This window comes from Nyctereutes procyonoides, unplaced genomic scaffold (assembly GCF_905146905.1).
Source record: "Nyctereutes procyonoides isolate TBG_1078 unplaced genomic scaffold, NYPRO_anot_genome, whole genome shotgun sequence".
Classification (NCBI taxonomy): Eukaryota; Metazoa; Chordata; class Mammalia; order Carnivora; family Canidae; genus Nyctereutes; species Nyctereutes procyonoides.
In genome coordinates, this window is record NW_026575131.1 from 52223696 (window position 1) to 52243470 (window position 19775).

The 19775-nt window shown below is 52.3% G+C and overlaps 1 protein-coding gene across 2 annotated transcripts in view; it reads right to left on the bottom strand.

Annotated features, from left to right (window-relative positions):
• Positions 1–17842, bottom strand: part of INSR (insulin receptor) — a 136619-nt gene extending 118777 nt beyond the window's left edge. The window contains exon 1 of one of the 2 annotated variants that reach the window (XM_055343358.1): positions 17657–17842. In XM_055343358.1, coding sequence (XP_055199333.1) covers positions 17657–17756 — 100 coding nt within the window. In that variant the 5' untranslated portion in view covers positions 17757–17842. The remainder of the gene's footprint in view (positions 1–17656) is intronic. The other variant, XM_055343359.1, reaches the window with a different exon arrangement.
• Between the last annotated feature and the right edge of the window lie 1933 nt (positions 17843–19775).

The window sequence follows — 19775 nt, forward strand, 5'->3', positions numbered from 1 at the left end:
GTATCACAATCATCTCGGGGCTCTATGCCTTTACTTCCCCAGCTGAGATAGGAAATACATTCAGCTTTGGGGTCACACGGTCCGTGCAGAAACTACTCCACTCTGCCACTGGGGCTCAAAAGCAGCCAGAGACAGTATGTGAATGAGTGGGTGTGGGTGTGTCCCAATAAAACTTTATTTACAAAAACGGGTGGTGACCCTTGCCCTGGCCCAATGCTGCCCAACAGAACTTTCAGCACTGACGCAAATGTTCTGTATCTGTGTTGTCCACTATAGAGGCCACCAGCCATTTGTGGCTCTCAGGCATTTCAAATGTGGCCCATAAGACTGAGGAACTGAATATTTAACTTCACTTTAGTTAATTTAAGTGGAACTAGACACATGTCGCCGGTGGCTACCGTATTGGACAGGGTGGCCCTAGCTCTGTTGGCTCTCAAAGCCCTTTATGCCTTAGCTCCCAGCCCATCATCCTTCGAGATCCAGTCAGGGGCCCCTGGGTGGCTCAGCGGTTGAGCATCTGCCTTCAGCTCAAGTCGTGATCCTGGGGTCCTGGGATTGGGTCCCACATCAGGTTCCCTGCAGGGAGCCTGCTTCTCCCTCTGCCTGTGTCTCTGCCTCTCTGTGTCTCTCAGGAATAAATAAATAAAATCTTAAAAAAAAAAAAGATCCAACTCAAATGCCACCTCCTCCAGACACCCTTCTCTGATTTCCTTTCACCCATATACCTACTGGAAGCTTTCCCTTCTCCTTGTGCCCCTTAAACTTGAGTTAACATTCATCATAATCAAACTCCTGAGGCCGCTTCTCCTTGCCAACATACAGACACACACACACACACACGCACGCACACGCACACGCACACACACCCCACCCTCCCTCAGCACCTGGAATATAAAGCTCAATACACAACTTCTACTTATTGTATTCAGAGACACTAACCTGTCCCCCAATATCTTTAAGGCAAATAGATGATTCTAAAGAATAGAAAATCCCCCTAAAAATCTATCCTGACTGGAGGAGCCCTGGTGGCTGAGCAGTTTAGTATCTGCCTTCAGCCCAGGGCGTGATCCTGGAGTCCCGGGATCGAGTCCCACGTCGGGCTCCCTGCATGGAGCCTGCTTCTCCCTCTGCCTGTGTCTCTGTCTGTGTGTGTGTGTGTGTGTGTCTCTGATGAATAAATAAATAAAATCTTTTTAAAAAAAATCTATCCTGAGAACTCTAGAGCACCTGAGGGGCTCAGTCAGTTAAGCGTCTGCCTTCGGCTCAGGTCATGATCCCAAGGTATTGGGATCGAGTCCCACGTCAGGCTCCCTGCTCAGCGGGGAGTCTGCTTCTCCCTCTGCCCTTCCCCCTGCTCTTGCGTGCGCACTCTCCCTCTCTCTCTCTCTCTCGCTCTCTCTCAAATAAATGAATAAAATCTTTTTTTTAAAAAAACTATTAAAAAAACAGCAAAGCAAACAATCAGGGGAATATAGCTGTAATGCCTCTTAGTCACATTCTATGTAGATTAGGCTAAATCAAGGCAAAACACACAAACACACACACATACATACACACACATGCTCTCATCTACTCACCAGGAAGTTGGTGACAAGGACACAGGTTGCAGCCCCACACACTCATGCCACCCAAGCCCCATGTAAGGCTCCCAGCTGAGGTCACATTCACAGCACCCATATACAGGGGTCAGTGCGGGTACGGCGCCACTGACACCTCCCACAAGCCCTGTCCCCACCTACCCAGTGGCAGGAAGCAGTGCCAGATCTGGCAAATAAAAATGCAGGATGCCCAGTTAAGTTTAAATTTCAGATAAGCAACAAGTATTTCTTTTTTTTTTAAGAGTTTTTTTTATTTATTTTTTTTATAAATTTTATTTTTTTTCTTCTTATTTATTATTTATGATAGTCACAGAGAGAGAGAGAGAGAGAGAGAGAGAGAGAGGCAGAGACACAGGGAGAGGGAGAAGCAGGCTCCATGCACCGGGAGCCCTATGTGGGATTTGATCCCGGGTCTCCAGGATCATGCCCTGGGCCAAAGGCAGGCGCCAAACCGCTGCACCACCCAGGGATCCCTTTTTTTATTTATTCATGAGAGACACAGAGAGAAAGAGGCAGAGAACAGGCAGAGGAAGAAGCAGGCTCCATGCCAGGAGCCTGATGTGGGACTCGATCCCAGGTCTCCAGGATTATGCCCTGGGCCAAAGGCAGGCGCCAAACCACTGAGCCACCCAGGGATCCCCGCAACAAGTATTTCTTTAGTATAACTCTATCCCATGCAATGTTTGGATACTTATTCTTAGAAACTGTTGTTTATGTGAAATTCAAATTTAGCCAGGTGCCCTTTTATCTGGCAACATATGGCTTAGGTTTGGCCACAGTTCTGGCCTTCTCAGGTCTGAACCCCATACTATGTTTTACACACACACACACACACACACACACACACATTAAAATTGGTCCAGGAGCAAAAAACACCTGCCTGCCATCCTCCCCAGGCCACGGCAAAACCAGATATGAATGTTCATTTAAGTATTGGACACCAGGGAAATGCAAATCCAAGCCACAATGAGATACCACTTCACTCCCACTAGGGTGGTTAAAATCAGAGATGGACAATAACAAGTGTTGTCAAGGATGCAGAGCAACTGGAACCCTCCTACATTACCAGTAAGAATATAAAATGATGCAGCTGCCATGGAAAACAGTCTGGTGATTCTTCAAACCATTAAGCAAAGAGTTACCACATGACCCAGCAATTCCACTCTTGGGTAAATACTCCAGAGAAATGAAAACACAACCACACAGAAACTTGTACAGGCATACCTCGAAGATAGTGTGGGTTCGGTTCAAGGCTACCGCAGTAAAGCAAATATCTCCATAAAATGCATCAAATGAATTTACTGGCTTCCCAGTGCATATAAAAGTTACATTCAGGGCACGTGGGTGACTCAGTTGGTTAAGCATCCGACTCTTGATTTCGATTCGGATCATGATCTCAGGGTCGTAAGATCAAGCCCCTCATCAGGGGCTTGTGCTCTACACTTGTGCTGGCTGTAGAGCCTGTTTAAGATTCTCCCTCTCCCTCTGCCCCTCCCTCCCCCATCCTCTCTCTAAGGAAAAAAAAGTTATATTCACAGTATACTATGTAAAAAAAAGTTTAGTAAGCATGCAATAGCATTATCACTAAAAAAAAAGTACTCCCCTTCATTAAAAAAAAATGGTGTATTGCTAAAAAAAAATGCTAATGATCATCTGAGCTTTCAGTGAGTCATCATCACTGATCTCTGATCACCAAACAGAATTTTACAAAAGTCTGAAATATTATGAGAATTACCAAATGTGACACAGAGACACAAAGTGAGCAAATGCTTTGTAAAAATGACACGGAGAGACTTGCTCGACAAAGGCTTGCCACACACCTTCAACTTGTAAAAAATCACAGTATCTGCGAAGCACGATCAAGTGGAGTGCAATAAAACGATGTGTGCCTGCCTGTATACAAATGGCCACTGGCGCAGTATCCACTAATAGGCAAAAAGGAGAAACAGCCCAATGTCCATCAACCAATGAACAGATAAACAAGCTGTGGCATCGCCATACGATGCAAGGTGGCTCAGCCTCAAGAGGGAACGAAGTTCTGATATGTGTGACCTGGATGGAGTCTGAAAGCATGATGCTCAGTGAACAAACCCAGTCCCAAAAGACCACATGCACCATGATTCCATTTACATCAAACATCCAGAACAGGCAACTCTACAGAGACAGAAGTAGATTCGTGGTTCCCAGGGGCTGGAGAGGAGGGATTCAGGAGGGACAGCTAACGAAGACGGGGTTTCTCTTTGGAGTGATGAAAATGTGCCAACATTGGCTGGGGCGATGGCTGCACAGCTCAGCAAATGGAGTAAGAGCCAAGCGAATCGTAAACTGTAAATAGGTGAATTGTATGGGATTGAATCACAGCTCCATAAAGTCGTTATAAAAAATTAAACGACTGCAATAGTAGGGAACAATAAAGAGCTGCTTTCTTAAAAAATCTCCCATGAATCTAACTCAACTCATTAAAGCTGTGTGTGTCCCTATTAGTCCAAACAATAGAGCAATTTACTGTTGGGACAGACGATATCCCGAGGATGTTAGAAATGGTGCCAGAAATAAAATGTAGGGCCTTCTGCTGGCTTTTAATACCTCGGGGGGTGGGGGGGTTCAGGTTCTTGATGAGTGGTACACGTGGCTGATCACCCCCTCTATACGCTGGGAGATAAGGACAACGGGGAGCAGAGCGTGCAGGGGAGCCAGCGACAGCCAATACAGTAGTCCCCTGTGATCCCCAGGGTCCGTTACCCGCGGTTGACTGCGGTCAGAAAATATTAAATGGAAAATCCCTGAAATAAACAATTCATCAGTTTTTGAATTGCCCACCATTCTGAGTAGCGTGATGAAATCTCACGCCATCCTGTTTCGCCCGGTGTGTGAATCATCCCTTTGTCCGACCCATCCACGCTGGGTGTGCTACACGCCCGTTAGTCACATAACGTAGGTATGTGTGTATAGAAAATAAATAAAGCATGTGTGGGGCTCAGTACTATCGCGGTTTCACACATCCACAGGCAGAGGGGGGGGTCCTGTGGATAAGGGGGGGCTACTGTGTTTTCTGAGCACTTACTATGTAAAGTAGCTGGCCTCCTCTCCGGCTCCCTGAATTCTAAAAATAATCCCCAGAGGAGGTGCATTTTCACACCCATTTGTGTGACAAGCAAATCGCGACTCACACACGCTGAGCTTTCAGTGGTGGCACTAGGTTCGCAGCCCTGCGACTACCTGCCGAGTCTATGCTGTAGCTATGTTCCAGTTTTACCATCTTTGTTCTTTCAAAAACACGCCTAAGGAAGAAGCGGGTGCATGTGACATAAATCAGGAAACAGTGAAACAGTTTTCATGCAGTGACAACACAGAGAAAGCCTGTTAACGATCGTTTCCCCTGTCCACTCCCTCAGCAAATATCTGAGGAGGATTGGCTCCGTGCCCAACATTGTTCCAGGTATGGAAGTGCCATCGGGAATAGGACAGATCCGGATTCCTAGATCTCTCAGACTAGTTAGTCGCTATCAACAGCCTAAGTCAACTTAAAATATAACCAAGAGGAAGCCTTCAAGGGGAGCTTCACGGGCCAGAAGAGATCATAGAAACGAGCTATTTGATTTGGTCTGGACCAGGGAAGGAGGGCTTCCTGGAGGAGGTGGTTACTAGGACTAACATCTACACAAACGGTGCATTAAGAATTATTCGGTTCGGGATCCCTGGGTGGCGCAGCGGTTTAGCGCCTGCCTTTGGCCCAGGGCGCGATCCTGGAGACCCGGGATCGAATCCCACGTCAGGCTCCCGGTGCATGGAGCCTGCTTCTCCCTCTGCCTGTGTCTCTGCCTCTCTCTCTCTCTGTGTGGGACTATCATAAATAAATTTTAAAAAAATTAAAAAAAGAATTATTTGGTTCTGGGGATGCCTGGGTGGCTCAGAGGTTGAGCATCTGCCTTTGGCTCAGGTTGTGATCCTGGGGTCCTGGGATCGAGTCCTACATCAAGCTCCCTACAGGGAGCCTGCTTCTCCCTCTGCCTGTGTCTCTGCCTCTCTCTCTCTGTCTCTCAAGAACAAATAAATAAAATATTTAAAAAAGAGAGAGAGAGATGAAATTAAGTATATTTTAATTAATGCAATGCATCCAAGAATGTCACTTCAACATTAAAAAATTATTAATGAGGGATGCCTAGGTGGCTCAGCGGTTTAGCACCGCCTTCAGCCCAGAGCGTGGTCCTGGAGTCCTGGGACCAAGTCCCACATCGGGCTCCCTGCATGGAGCCTGCTTCTCCCTCTGCCTGTGTCTCTGTCTCTCTCTCTCTCTCTCTGCATTTCTCATGAATAAATAATTAAAATTTTTAAGTAAATTTAAAAATAATTATTAGTGAGGTACTCTATAGGATTTTTTTTCACAGTAAGCTTTCAAAATGCCATGCAGTATGTCTCAACTCAGATGCTAAATCTGCAGCAGAAACACTAGACCCGTATATATAGATTTCCTACAACGATCATTGAGAACGTAGGCGCATTTCCCCAACTTGTTCCAAATGTACTAAGGGGTTTTCCAACAACAGAATCAAATATTGACTTTTTTTAAATATTTAAATGAACTAAAGGAAAATAAAAGTAAAGATTCAGGCACCCTGGCCACAGCCTCAAGAGCCTCGCGTAGACCATGGCCACCATCTCCCTGAGAGCGACACATTCTTTTGGACAACACTGGTCTAGAACTTCCTTCCGGGCCTGAGAAATCTGAGGATTTTCCAGAAGAGAAGACGTAACATAAAGGCCATCTTGGAAAGTGTCCCTTCTCCCTGGTTGTCTCTCCACCATGAAAGCAGGCAAGACGTGTAGAGGGGCGGGGAAAGAAGTATCTAGAAGGTTCTGAGTGATTTCCAATGCTGAGAGTTTTACACATTCTTGTCCAATCGTGAATGCACTCGGTCCTTAGTCTCCACATTCTTCAAATGCTCCCTGGTGATCTATCCTGGGGCCACACACTCATCTCTGCATTCTTGCCAGTCTTAGCACCCCGAAATTCAGGGGTCCTACACCAACGAGCCTTGGGTTAGGTGTCCGGCCACCACCCATACGAGTTCTGGGCCGTGCTAGAAACCCACCAGATCTGGCTTCCTACCCTAGCACCTACCAGCTGTGTAATCCTGAGCCACCTCCTCAATCTCTGCCTCAGTTTCCTCACTGGGAACGATGGCAGCACGTGATAAAAAGGCTATGAAGAACAGAGGAGAACTGGAACCTGGCCGTGTGCACGTGTTAGTTCTCTGCCCCGGGCTCACGGAACCAATTCCTAGATTTATTACCTTCAGAAATGAGAATTCGGGCACACCGCGGTATCAGACATCCTGAAGATTCTCTGCCCGCCCGGAAGACTGGCTCTTAAAATGGACCTCCTCAGACAAAGAGAAATGGGGGAGCTGGAGCAGGTGGCCAGTAGAATCAAGAGACCAGCAAGTCAGCAAATATGGAAATAACTCTGTTATTCATTCATCCCAATGTTGGCTGGGCATCCCGGCACACCGGGCATCACGCTGGGCACGGGGACTATTAAGATGGATAAGGTTGGAGGCTTACAGCTCATAGAGACACTGAAATTACTGCCACGAGCTGCCATCAGAGTGCGCTAAAGCAATGAGCTGACAGCCTGATGGCCCCAGGTGCAAATCTCAGCTTTGCAGATTGGCAGCTGTGTGATTTAACCTCTCTGGGCTTCAATGTTCCTGGCCCCATGAGGTGGGAAAGCAGGTGCACAGAAGGCAATAGAAACAGAAGTAATAGGGAGCCAAATAAGTATCAGAGAGAAGCCAGCTCAGACAAGATCTAAGGGGCTTCACCTTAGGCCCTGGGGGGGGGCCTATCCTGACAACGTGGGGCTGAAGGGTGAGGGATGAAACCACCAAGGCTCAGGGCAATTTTATAAACACAGATGCCCCTGGACCAGAGAGTCCTGTTCTGGAAGTCTGCTGCAAATGGGTCCACACACGCGACTCGGGGAGGCTTAGGGGTGGACCAGGAGGTTTATGGGGGAGACTAAAGCACTATAGTTTTTTCCAGCAAGTTCCTGGTCAAAATACCAGTGAGAGAAGCAGCAGCCCCAGAGAGGAGACCTGAGGGAGGGGGTCCTTGAGCCCAGCTGGACGGAGGAGGAGATGGGGGTCCCTCAGATACTTGGGAACAGAGGATGCAGGGAGCAACAATGGACCATCACACGTGGATGATGGAGAAGAAAACCGTGAGCAGAGGACGAGAGGGAAAGATGGCCTTGATGGGACATTCGCCATGCAGACCATCATCCTTCTAGAAACTTCTCAGAGTCTTGGAGGATGCACCAACGGGATCTCCTAAACAAACCAAGAGCCTACAAGGCGCTGATGTGGAAGTCGGAGAAAACTCCGGGAAAGATGTAACTGAAGCTCCTACAGGTTCTCTGTCCTCGGGAGAAGGCAGATGCCTGACTGTGATGTCCACAAGGCATCAAAAGGCCCGAGGCGATCCGTGAATTCCTCAGACAGGGAAGATAAGCTCTGGAAAACAGGCTTTCAGAAGGTAGCCGCACTAGGCCACATCAGCCACAGCATGTGAGTGGGGCTCCACCGGAAATTGCTGGACACAGAGGGGTGGTAAGTGCCCCGAGGGGGGAGGGTGCACAAGGTTGGAACACAGGTGAAACGCCTGTGCACGTGTTGCCCAGACAGATTTTTCTAGAAGAGGAAAGCGCCGGAGGCTCAGAAAGGGCTGTGTCCTCCCCAAGGCCACACAGCAAAGGTGAGACAGAGCTGGGACCTGAACCCAGTCCATCAGCCTGCTCGGGCTGCCGGAACACAGAACCGCAGACTGCGGGGCTTACACACCACACGTTAGTTTCTCACAGTCTTGGAGTCTAGGGGCCTAAACTCAAGGTGTCAGCGGGGCTGGTTTCTGCTGAGGCCTCGGAACGACATACCATCTACCCATCCTGGCCCACCTCTCCAGCCCGGGTGGGGAGGGGCCCCCACCCCCATTCTTCTGGCCCACTGAGAACTCCACTCCAGGATCAATGCCATCAGACACCTTCTTTGGGGCTATTGACTGTTGTTAGAGAGAACCCCATAAGCTGGGGCACCTGGGTGGCTCAGGGCTCATTGGAGGTGGCCTTGGGCTCAGGTCGTGACCCTGGGGTCCTAGAATCGACTCCTGCCTCAGGTTCCCCACAGGGAGCCTGCTTCTCCCTCTGCCTGTGTCTCTGCCCCCCTCTCTCTCCCTGTCTCTCATGAATAAATAAATGAAATTTTAAAAAAAGAACCCCCTAAGCATGGTGGGCCACCCCAACAGTTTCAAAGAAATCTGGACCCTCACCCAGTTTATCTGCCCAGGGCCCTACCGGCTGTGCTTCAGAGCCAATTCTGACGTCAGTTCTCATCTTAGCTAGGTCGGCCATAAGAAACTACCACAGATCGTGCAGCTTACGCAACAGGAATTTTTTTTAAGATTTTATTTATTTATTTATTCATGAGAGACACCGAGAGAGAGGCAGAGAGACACAGGCAGAGGGAGAAGCAGGCTCCCTGCGGAGAGCCCGATGTGGGTGGGACTCGATCCTAGGACCCCGGGATCCCGACCTGAGCCCAAGGTGGATGCTCAGCCGCTGTGCCACCCAGGTGTCCCAAGCAACAGAAATTTATTTCTCAGGGTTCTGGAGGCTGGGAGTCCAAGATCAAGGTGAGTTTGTGGGGAGAGCTGTCTTCCTAGCCTGCAGACACTGCCTCCTCGCCCTCCTCACATGGTCTTTTCTGGTAGGCACAGGCAAGAGGAAAGAGATCCCTCTCCTCCTGTCCTCAGGAGGCCACCAATCCTATCAAATTAGAGTTCTACTCTTACGACCTCCCAAGAGCTCCAAATACAGTCCCATCGGGGAGTTAGGACTTCGAGTATGAACTGGCAGGGGTGGGGGCTACAGGACTCGGCTTCCTGCTCTAGACAAACCCGTAGCAAGCAAGCCCTTCTCCAACCTACATTAGAGCACCATCTCCTCTACCCACGTAGTCAAGGCTTCTCTAGAACGCGTCTCTGATGGGCAGACCAGTGTCTACAGGGACCCACACGGATACTGACCACCCCCCACCCCCCCCACCCCCGTCTGTACTGAAAGGGAAGGAGGGGGGTGGAGGATGAAGCAGGAAAGGGAAGGACGTTCTGAACCGTGCACTCTAGCTGAGAAGTAAGGGGGCCTATCCCGGGAGAGGGTACAAGGAGGGAGACACCAAGGAACTACCATCGCTGCGACTTGGTACCTGGGGTACCCGGAGCTGTGGAGGAGGAAAGGGGATGGGAGAGGAGGGGCCAGTCACTAATGAATGCAGAGACACTGAGACAGGACCAGTTTGGGGTGTTGTGGACAGCAGGCACAGTGGGGGGCATGCGGAGTCCCTGAGGGCTTTGGGGCGCGCCAGGAACAGATGTGGGTCTGGGGCAACAACAACAACACAAAGTAGCAGGTGGCTGCGATACAATGTAACCGCATGTAATTAGGAAGGAGCACCTCAGAGCTCACCCCCTTTCTGATCTGGGAGGAAAACAGGGTAACATCTTTGAAAACAGACTGGCAACAAGAAATCCCAGAGAGGCTGCAGGAACACAGTGGGAGCTCTACTCTCTTTACCCCTTTGTGTCCGGGCGCTACCTTTTTTGCACACTGTTAGCAAACACAGTTTTTGAAAAGTACCTATGTTTTCCACATTCCCACAAAGGCATGAGAGAGAAGCAAGAAACTCCTGCTAACGGGCTGCTATTCCTGAACACGAAACAGAGGCTACCATACAGCCCTGATGTGACACCCAACCCGTAGGGAATTGGAAGAAAAACCCAGATGCGAAATCCAATTTTAATCCTCATGAGTCTGCCTTAAACTCCAACTGGAACTCACACCCAGGCTGCATCTGGCAAATCTTGCTGTGCTGGAAACAAACTCTCTTTTCTATGGGACGCCTGGGTGGCTCAGCGGTTGAGCATCTGCCTTTGGCTCGGGGCATGATCCCGGGGTCCTGGGATCGAGTCCCCAGTTGGACTCTCCGCAGAGAGCCTGCTTCTCCCTGTACCCGTGTCTCTGCCTCCCTCTGTGTGTCTCTCATGAATGGGTATATAAAATCGTCAAAAACACAATAAAAATAAAAATTTTTAAAAATAAAACCCCAGGGATCCCTGGGTGGTGCAGCGGTTTGGCGCCTGCCTTTGGCCCAGGGCGCGATCCTGGAGACCTGGGGTCGAGTCCCACGTCGGGCTCCCGGTGCATGGAGCCTGTTTCTCCCTCTGCCTGTGTCTCTGCCTCTCTCTCTCATTCTATGTGACTATCATAAATAAATAAATAAAAAAAAAATTAAAAAAAATAAAAAAATAAATAAAAAAAAAATAAAACCCCAAAAGCCACTGGAGCACTCCCTGACACCAGGGTCAACAGAACACGGGGGACCCCTCCTCGAGATGAAGGCCAGGGGGTCTGGTGCCATCTCCTGAACTTTCCAAGATATAAACCAAGGATTTTTTGCACAGATCAAAACAGGACCAAAGGGGCATGTGTGTTCCACGAGATTCTACATGGGCACTGGCAAACCCAAATTCACAAATTTTAAAGCACAACGACAGGAAACCACCCTACAGCCCATTCTCAGTTTCAGCAGTTCTGTCTCTGGGGTCCCCTGGAACGTGGAATCGGCAAATTCTGCGCCTCCGTCCCTGGGGAAGATGGGGTTAGGTTCCTGCAAGCCTCTGGCCACAATGTTTTTGTCAATCAATTAATCCATAACCTTGCCTTATGTGCATTTCTGTTTAAATACACCTTATTTAATAGACAGTGTTGATTCATTAACTTTGAATCACAGCCAACAGCACTAGGCGCGACAGCTCCTGGCCTGAGCCAAGCTTATCTAGCCCCGTATTTTCTCCATAAGGCACATCACAGCCTGCCTGCATTTATTCTTGCGCTTATACTACACAGCACGTCCACACTATGGGCGAGGCCCTCTCAAAACAGCAAAATCACCAACAAAACATACAAAAATGCTGGAAATGTGGTGCTATATGCATCGCCCAAGGAGAGGCTTGTGTGAATCCGGCACACCAGAGCTGAAGCAAGCAGCACGACCACATGTGACCTCAGCTGGGAACGGGCCGATGCAGCGATTCAAATAATTTGATGCTCCACGCATGTCCAGGAACAACCACAAAAGTGCACTGAGTATTGATTTTAGAGTTACAAATTCATTTTAGCGACTAGGTGAGTTCACAAATAAGGAATCCGTGAACAACGAGGAGCTTATGAGTGCTTAAATTAAAAATGCCGAATGTTGGGATGCCTGGGTGGCTCAGTCAGTCAAGCGTCTGCCTTCGGCTCAGGTCATGATCCTGGGATCCTGGGACTCAGTCCCCCCTCGGGCTCTGCGCTCAGCAGAGAGTCTGCTTCTCTCTCTCTCTCTCTGTCTCTGCCTCTCCCCCATGTTCGTGCTCTCTCTCTCCAATAAAAATCTTTCTTAAAAATATTAATTCAGTTGTAAGATATGTTTTAAAGTCTACAGAGACAACAGTAACAATGGAGAACATATCAGTGTTGCTGGGATTAGGGATGGAGAGAGCGTGACCATAAAGGGGTGTCCAGAGGGAATTTGGGTGATGGGACTGTTCTGTATCCCAGTGTGGGGGCAGTCACACAACTCTATCTAAGGGTTAAAATTCGGGCAGCCGGGATCCCTGGGTGGCGCAGTGGTTTAGCGCCTGCCTTTGGCCCAGGGCGTGATCCTGGAGACCCAGGATCGAATCCCACGTCGGGCTCCCGGTGCATGGAGCCAGCTTCTCCCTCTGCCTATGTCTCTGCCTCTCTCCCTCTCTCTCTCTCTCTCTCTCTCTCTCTCTCTCTCTGTGACTATCATAAATAAATAAAAATTAAAAAAAAATTAAAAAAAAAAAAATTCGGGCAGCCTGGGTGGCTCAGCAGTTTAGCGTCGCCTTCAGCCCAGGGGGTGATCCTGGAGACCCAGGATCGAGTCCCACATCGGGCTCCCCGCAGGGAGCCTGCTTCTCCCTCTGCCTGTGTCTCTGCCTCTCTGTGTCTCTCATGAATAAATAAATTTTTTAAAAAAAAGACGGCTAAAATTCACATAACTGTGCGCGCACACACACACAGGCAATTTTTTAAGATGCAAACAAAAGCACAGTCACTTCCCAGGAGAGAAATGGCATGATTTTAGGGACAAAGTGTTGCAGGGGGACTTTGGTTTTTTCCTCTCCAGGTTTTTGTAAATGTTTTTGCAATGAGCATGCATTACTTGTTATTTTAATTAAAAACCCATAAATAGGGGATCCCTGGGTGGCGCAGCGGTTTAGCGCCTGCCTTTGGCCCAGGGCACAATCCTGGAGACCCGGGATCGAATCCCACATTGGGCTCCCGGGAAGCAGCCATGGAGCCTGCTTCTCCCTCTGCCTGTGTCTCTGTCTGTCTGTCTGTCTGTCTCTCTCTCTCTGTGACTATCATAAATAAATAAATATATAAAATTTAAAAAAAATAAAAAATAAAAACCCATAAATAGGGTCCCGTTGCAAAACATAAACCAACATATGTATTCTTTTTTTTAGAAGATTTATTTATTTTAGAGAGAGAGCAGATATGCATATGCAGCGAGGAGGGGGGCAGGGGGAGAAGGAAAGAATCTCAAGCAGACTACCCACTGAGCAGGGAGCCCGCACCGAGGCTCCATCTCACGACCCTGAGATGATGCTCTGAGCCCAAATCAAGAGTCTGACCCTCAACTGACTGAGCCACCCAGGTGCCCCTAACGGATGTATTCCTTTTTAGGATTTTATTTATTTAATAGGGAGAGAGCACAGGCAGGCAGAGCGGCAGGCAGAGGGAGAGGGAGAAGCAAGCTCCCTGCAGAGCAGACGCGGAGTTCAATCCCAGGACCTGAACCCAGGGCAGAAGCGTAATGGACTGAACCACCCAGGCGCCCCTAATGTGTGTACTCTTAATAGAAAGTAACACCAGGGGTCTTGAAAGAAAATCGCACAGCAGACACCACTTTCTTTTGAGTTCTAGACACAAAGCCGACAGCGAGGGATCCTCATTCAATACCAAGATGACTGTGCAAATAAATAAATCTTGATACCACAGACACAGCTAAGGAGGGGACGTCATGGTATGTTCTCCCCGTTGGAACCCATATGTTCAGAGAGCATACATGTCTCTGTAAAGGGGAACACGCCACAGCATCCCCAAGCATTCCTGATGCGCTCATGTCGTACCAGGGGCCACGCAAGCGATTAGGCATGTCATCATGATCCTCAAGGAGTCTGTCATAAATCAGGAGTCCGAAAACTCTCCCCAAGAAGGACCAAGGTACACACATTTCTATGGGCCATGCAATTGCAACTACTCAACTCTGCCATTAGGGCACAAAAGCAACTGTTAGGATGATGCCAATAAAACTTTATTCACAAAACCAGGTGTGGGCAGGCGGGAGTTGGCCTGTGGGCCACAGTTTGATAGCCCCTCTTCTAGATGAAGGAGTTTGACTACGTAAATTCACAACTGGGCTGAGAGTGGATGGCAGTAGGGATTGGCCCTCTAGGAAGAGAGAGCTAACATCTGAGCCCAGGGAAGGGAGCAGAGAGGATGGAGAGAGAGCCAGGTGCAGGTGAAAACTCTGCAGGAAACCGTGCCTTCCTGCCCTCCCCGAGGGGAGGGAGTGGACAGTGGCAGGCCCAGAGAGGTCAGCTGGGGTGAGGCGACAGGAGTCACACTTGGGAGGTGAGGGATTACCTTCACAAGAGCCATCGGCAAAGCAAAGCGATGGAGACATTAGCCAGATGCTGCGGGCAGCACAGTGGGCCAGAGGTGAGAGGGAGGGTGGTTAGAGCCCACCGGGGGAGGCTTGGCAGGGGGAGGCTGGAGACGGGTGGTGGGCTGGGGGTCGAGGGGCGGGGTATTGATCCTGGAACAAAGAGAGCAGGGACCCAGGTGGGTAAGTGTCCTAGACGAAGAAAAAGTTATCTTCCTGAATGTGGCTGTTCTCCACTGGGGCGGCTGGCAATGCCCAGAGACACTCTTGATTGTCATGACTGGAGGGAGGGACGTGCTACTGGCATTTTGTGGGTGGAGAAGCCAGGGATGCGGCTCCACTCCTCACAATACACAGGACAGCCAGCCCCCCCACAACCGGGAACTGTCTCAACCCAAATATTAAGAGCGATGAAGTTGAGGGGATCTACTCTATCCAGGTTGAGTCACTGACGGAGTGGGCTGCAGTGGGGACCCCAGGGAGCCCCACCCCAATGACCTCCATGAGTGAGTGGGACAAGGATGGTGGGCAGGGCTCCAGGAGGGAAGCAAAAGTTAAGAATAACCTCAGGGAGGTTAGGAAGTAGGCAAAAGTCCTGCTCCGAGGGCCCCCAAAGCACACAGGAGGACACACAAGAGAGACATCCGAGGCCACCCTTGAGAAATGAGGAGTGCCCGAGAAACCAGGGCACTCTGGAAGCGAGCCCCTCACACCTTAATTAGCCAACTCGCTGGACTCCCCCCGAAGCCCCGCAGGTTTTTCTTTTAATTAATCCCACATTGTCTTCATCCTTTAACTTTGCAATGCCCCCAAGTAATCTCAGGCCACAGCCAGCCAGTCCGAGGAGAAACAGAGGGGGAAGGCACTGCCCATTTCAGCAGAGCAGTAGGGACTCCACGGGAGAGCGGTCCAAAGTAGCACATCCCATAGGACATCCCCCCCTAAGAAAGCCCTTCACTTCTTAAACATCACACCGCCACCACCCCAACCAAGACGCCCTACAGGTTGACATTAGAGATTAATGATCTGTAAAGTTTCTCGAGGTTTCCGAACCTCTGAGGGGCATCACATCTCATTTATTCAATAGGATTTTGTTAACCATTACCACAGGTCGGGGGGGGGGGGGAGGGAAGCTCAAACCCAAGAGAGCAACCCTTTATGAAGAAACCAGTGCTCTGCAGCCAGGCCAAGTGGGGTCCTCATCCCAGCTCCGCCGCCTAGTCAAACTGCCTCACCTGCGAAAAAGGATAATAAACCCCACCCCACAGGGCCGTGGTGGGGATTAACTAAGATTATATACTCGGAGCACATGGAAAAGCCCCCGCCAAGAGCTTGCTCTTATGACTATGTCGAAGTTGGGTATTATCCGAGGAATAAAAAAGCCATAGCTTGGAGTACTGGTGAGAACACGAAGAATATGAGCTGAACCAAGAACAAATATTTTAACCAAACACCTTCTATGTGCCAGGCACTGTTCTAGGCTCTGGAAACGTCGCAGTGGACGAAAGAAGCATATGCCCCTGCCCCTGTGGAAACTGTAGACGTGTAAAGAAGCGGTAAATCGGGATCCCTGGGTGGCGCAGCGGTTTGGCGCCTGCCTTTGGCCCAGGGCGTGATCCTGGAGACCCGGGATCGAATCCCACGTCGGGCTCCCAGTGCATGGAGCCTGCTTTCTCCCTCTGCCTGTGTCTCTGCCTCTCTCTCTGTGTGACTATCATAAATAAATAAAGAAAAAAATATTAAAAAAAAAAAAAAGAAGCGGTAAATCCACCTCCTGGGCCCTGGAAGCCCAGGCACAAGTCCACAATAAATTACCAAAGCTACGAGGAACGGAAGAGCAGGGAACCACACACACACACATGCACGTGTGCAGACGCACGCACATACATACATACACAAATCCTAGACTAGTCCTAACATTTGTCTGGAGTTTCTTAACAAGAACCCAAGCCGACTGCCACCTTTATTGAGCGCCCGCTGTATACCAAGCACTTGGGCCTCGGAACCGTGGGGTAACTGGGAGAGGAGCTCCGCAAACCTGGATTGTCAACGCCAGAGCCTGTGTGTGCTTTGCCGGGGACCTCATTCCCCATCAGGGAGCTCAGGAGCTGCTTTCCTTCCCTCCCCGACCCCTTCCTCACCATGACTGATTTCCTTTTATGGACAATTCTGAAAAAGTAACCCAACAGATATTTTTAAAGCGGGGCCTCAGACACCAGTGGGGAAACTCCAGCCATGTTCTCTTAAAGGTTCTTCATTTCTTGCCCCACAACCAGAAAGGACGGCGACCAAGGCCGATGCTGGAGTTGGGGTTTGCCTCCATCTGCTGCCAGCGCAGGGAGGCTGGGGAGGGAAGTCCATGGGGCTAGGGGGTGTGAGAGGCTCTCCTGAGGTTAGAGACCTCCCTGGACTGGCAGGTAAAAGAGCCCTTGTGAAAGGCAGAGCTGGAGGGGGTGTGTGGGGGTTATGGGGAGACATGGGACATGCAGCAGCAGTCCAGAGCCTCCCCAGGGCACCACACAGAGAGGTTAGAGTCCTCCTTCTGGCCCTGACTTTAGGGCAAATCGAACCGTCTCCTACCTCAGCCTCAATTTACTCCTCTATGAAATGGGTAACGCGTATGGACCTCCGGAGGCCACTGTGAAGGCCCAGAGAGATCAGCCCGGGGCATTTGGTGACCCTAACTATAATAATCATAATAAAGACCACCTCCCCCCACCCCCAGCCCCCGCCCCCTTCTGCTACAACAAAGGCCCTGTTGCCAAGGCGCTAGAGTTTGCCTCCGGACATCTGGAAACAGAACCCAAAAGTGTAAACATGGATCTGAAGTCCGGGTAGCCACCGGCCTAGGTCCAAGCAGAGGGGTGGGATTCTGCAGTGCCCCGCCTGGGGCGCCCATCAGCGGAGACCCCAGGGGCCCCGTGCGCCCGCGGCACGCGGTGCTCCCAGGTCGCCCGGACCCGGGGACCCAGCGGGCACCCGGGCCGCGTCTCCGGGGCGAGCGGGGCTTGGAGAGGGCCAGGCACGGGTGCGAGGCGCGTCGGGAGAGGCGCCCGCGGCGGGGCGGGCACTGGGGCAAGGTTCCTCGGGCCCGGGGCCCCGCACGCGGGCGCAGGACCGCGAGCCCAGGCGGGCAAAGGCCAAGGTCAGCGGCTTCCCGCCGCGGCCGCCCGCGCCCCCACACGCGCCGGGGAGGGCGCGGGGTCCCCGGGGGGCGCCCCCCCACGGCGCCCGCCCGCCGCCCCTCCGGGCCCCCGGACTCACCCTCTCCGGGGTACAGGTGGCCCGCGGCACCCAGCAGCAGCGCGGCCACCGCCAGCAGCAGCGGCGCGGCGGCCGCCCCCCGCCCGGCCCGGGCGCCCATGGCTGCGGGAGCGCGGGGTCCCGGCGGCTCAGAGCGCGCGGCGCCGGCCCGCGGGGGTCATGCTCTGCGGCGCCGGGGCGCGCGCCCTGCTCTCCGCGCCCGCGGCCCCGCCCGGGAGGGCCCCCGCTCGGCCCCCGAGGGGCGCGGGGCCTCGCCGCTGCAGATCCCGCGGCGGCGGCGGCGGCGGCGGCGGCCCCGACCCGGACCCCCGCGGCCCGGGCCCCGTCCCGCGATCTCAGGGCCCGGAGCCCCTCGCTGCGCCCCGGCCGCCCGGCTCTCCGCCCCGAGCGCGCTGGGCCGCGGTCTGCGAACGCCGAGACAGACGGACGCGCGGACGGACAGACGCGCGGACGGGCGGGCGGGCGGGCACCTGGGCTGGCGAGCGGCGGGCGGGCGGCGGGAGCGAGGGCTGCTCGGCCCGTAAACAACGCGGCCCGTCAGCTGGGCCCCGCGCGGGTCGCGGGAAAAGGCGGCGCGGATCGAGACTCGGAAGGGACTCGGCGCCCGGGAGAGGCCCGGGAGAGGCCCGGGAGGGGGAGGCAGGACGGCCGCGGGGAGGCGCCGCCCCGCCCGCCGCCCTCGCCCGCGCCCCCCGCGCTGGAGGCGCCCCCGCCCCCCTCGCGCCCCCGCCCCCCCGCCCCCCCCCGCGCCCCGGCGTCTCAGGCCTCGGGGGCGCCCCCGATGCCGACCCATCCGGACGGATCCCTTCCGTAACATTTTCTTGCTATTTCGTTTCCCTTGTGGACTTTGGGAGGTTCGGTTTGATTTTTTTTTTTTTTTAAGATTTCATTAAAACGCTGTTTATCTTGGTCCCCGGGGTTTCTGGTACTCCCGTAAATGTTGCGCTCGCGTCACCCTCGTCCCAGTCCTGCCAGCGCGTCTCGGACTAGACGCGAGGGCGCCCCCGCCCCCCCCCGCCCCCCCCGCGCCCGGGGCCCTGGGGACGGCCACGTGCACGCGCGCCCGGGGCGCTCCGTGTGCTCCGTGGCAGGGGCGAGGGAGGGGGGCCTCAGGCGCGGCCTGGGGTGCAAGTCGGAGAAGAGACACCTGGGACGATGTGCAGAACCTCGCAGAAGAGCGAACCAGGCCCCACAGAGCCGGGTTCCAGCGCAGGTGGACACACCCCGCTTCCAATGCACAGACCCACAGTCCCTGTGTGTGTCTGAATGTCCAGCAAGTGGCATTCACGAATAGGGCACGACAGCGGCCAACCCACCTTCCCGAGCTGGGGGAAGGAGCCTTAGGTATAGAAAGCCAGCACCGAGTGGAATCTGGCTCCCCCTCCCCTCACTTCCTGTGTGGCCTTGGACGTGGGACTTTACTCTCTGGCTGGGTTGGCCTCGGCTCTATAATGCCTGTGACAATCCCTGCCGGTCCGATTTGACGAGGTGCAAGAGCAATAAAGCATAAGAAAGCGCCCGGCACAATTCTAGGCAGAGGGCGCTCATTCTTCCCCTGGTCCATTAAGCAAATATTAGTTAGCCAGGAGCTGAGCCCACTGTTCCTCTAAGGCACCAAACCTAATCCTGCCTCCTGGCTTTCACTCTGGCTGTTCCCTCTGCCTGTCCCTCCAGTGGCTGGCTGCCCCTCGGTGCCCCAGTGAGCCTTCCCTGATCACACTTTGCAAACGCCGCCTCCCCCCCCCCCCATCCCTTTGTTCTGGTCCCTGTTATTTACATCGCTCCAGTATGTCCTGAAATTCTTTGGGTTTTTTGTGTATGGTCTCCCCACTCCATGAAGCAGAAATTGTGTCAATCTTCTTCACTATTTTACACCCAGCGCCTGATAATCTGTTGCTTAATAAATATTTGTTGAATGGAAGAACCAACATGCAATAATAAGTAATGAGGATTTACAGTGAGCAAAATAAACACACTCGGTTTCCCTATAGACCTCACAGTCTGGCGAGAGAGGGGATCGTTGATTAAACAATCCTGGGGCCTAACGTGGGGTGGGGGTGGGGGGTAGGGAAAGGATCCTCCCAAGGAGGTGAGTTGAAGCTGAAATCTGGAGATGAGG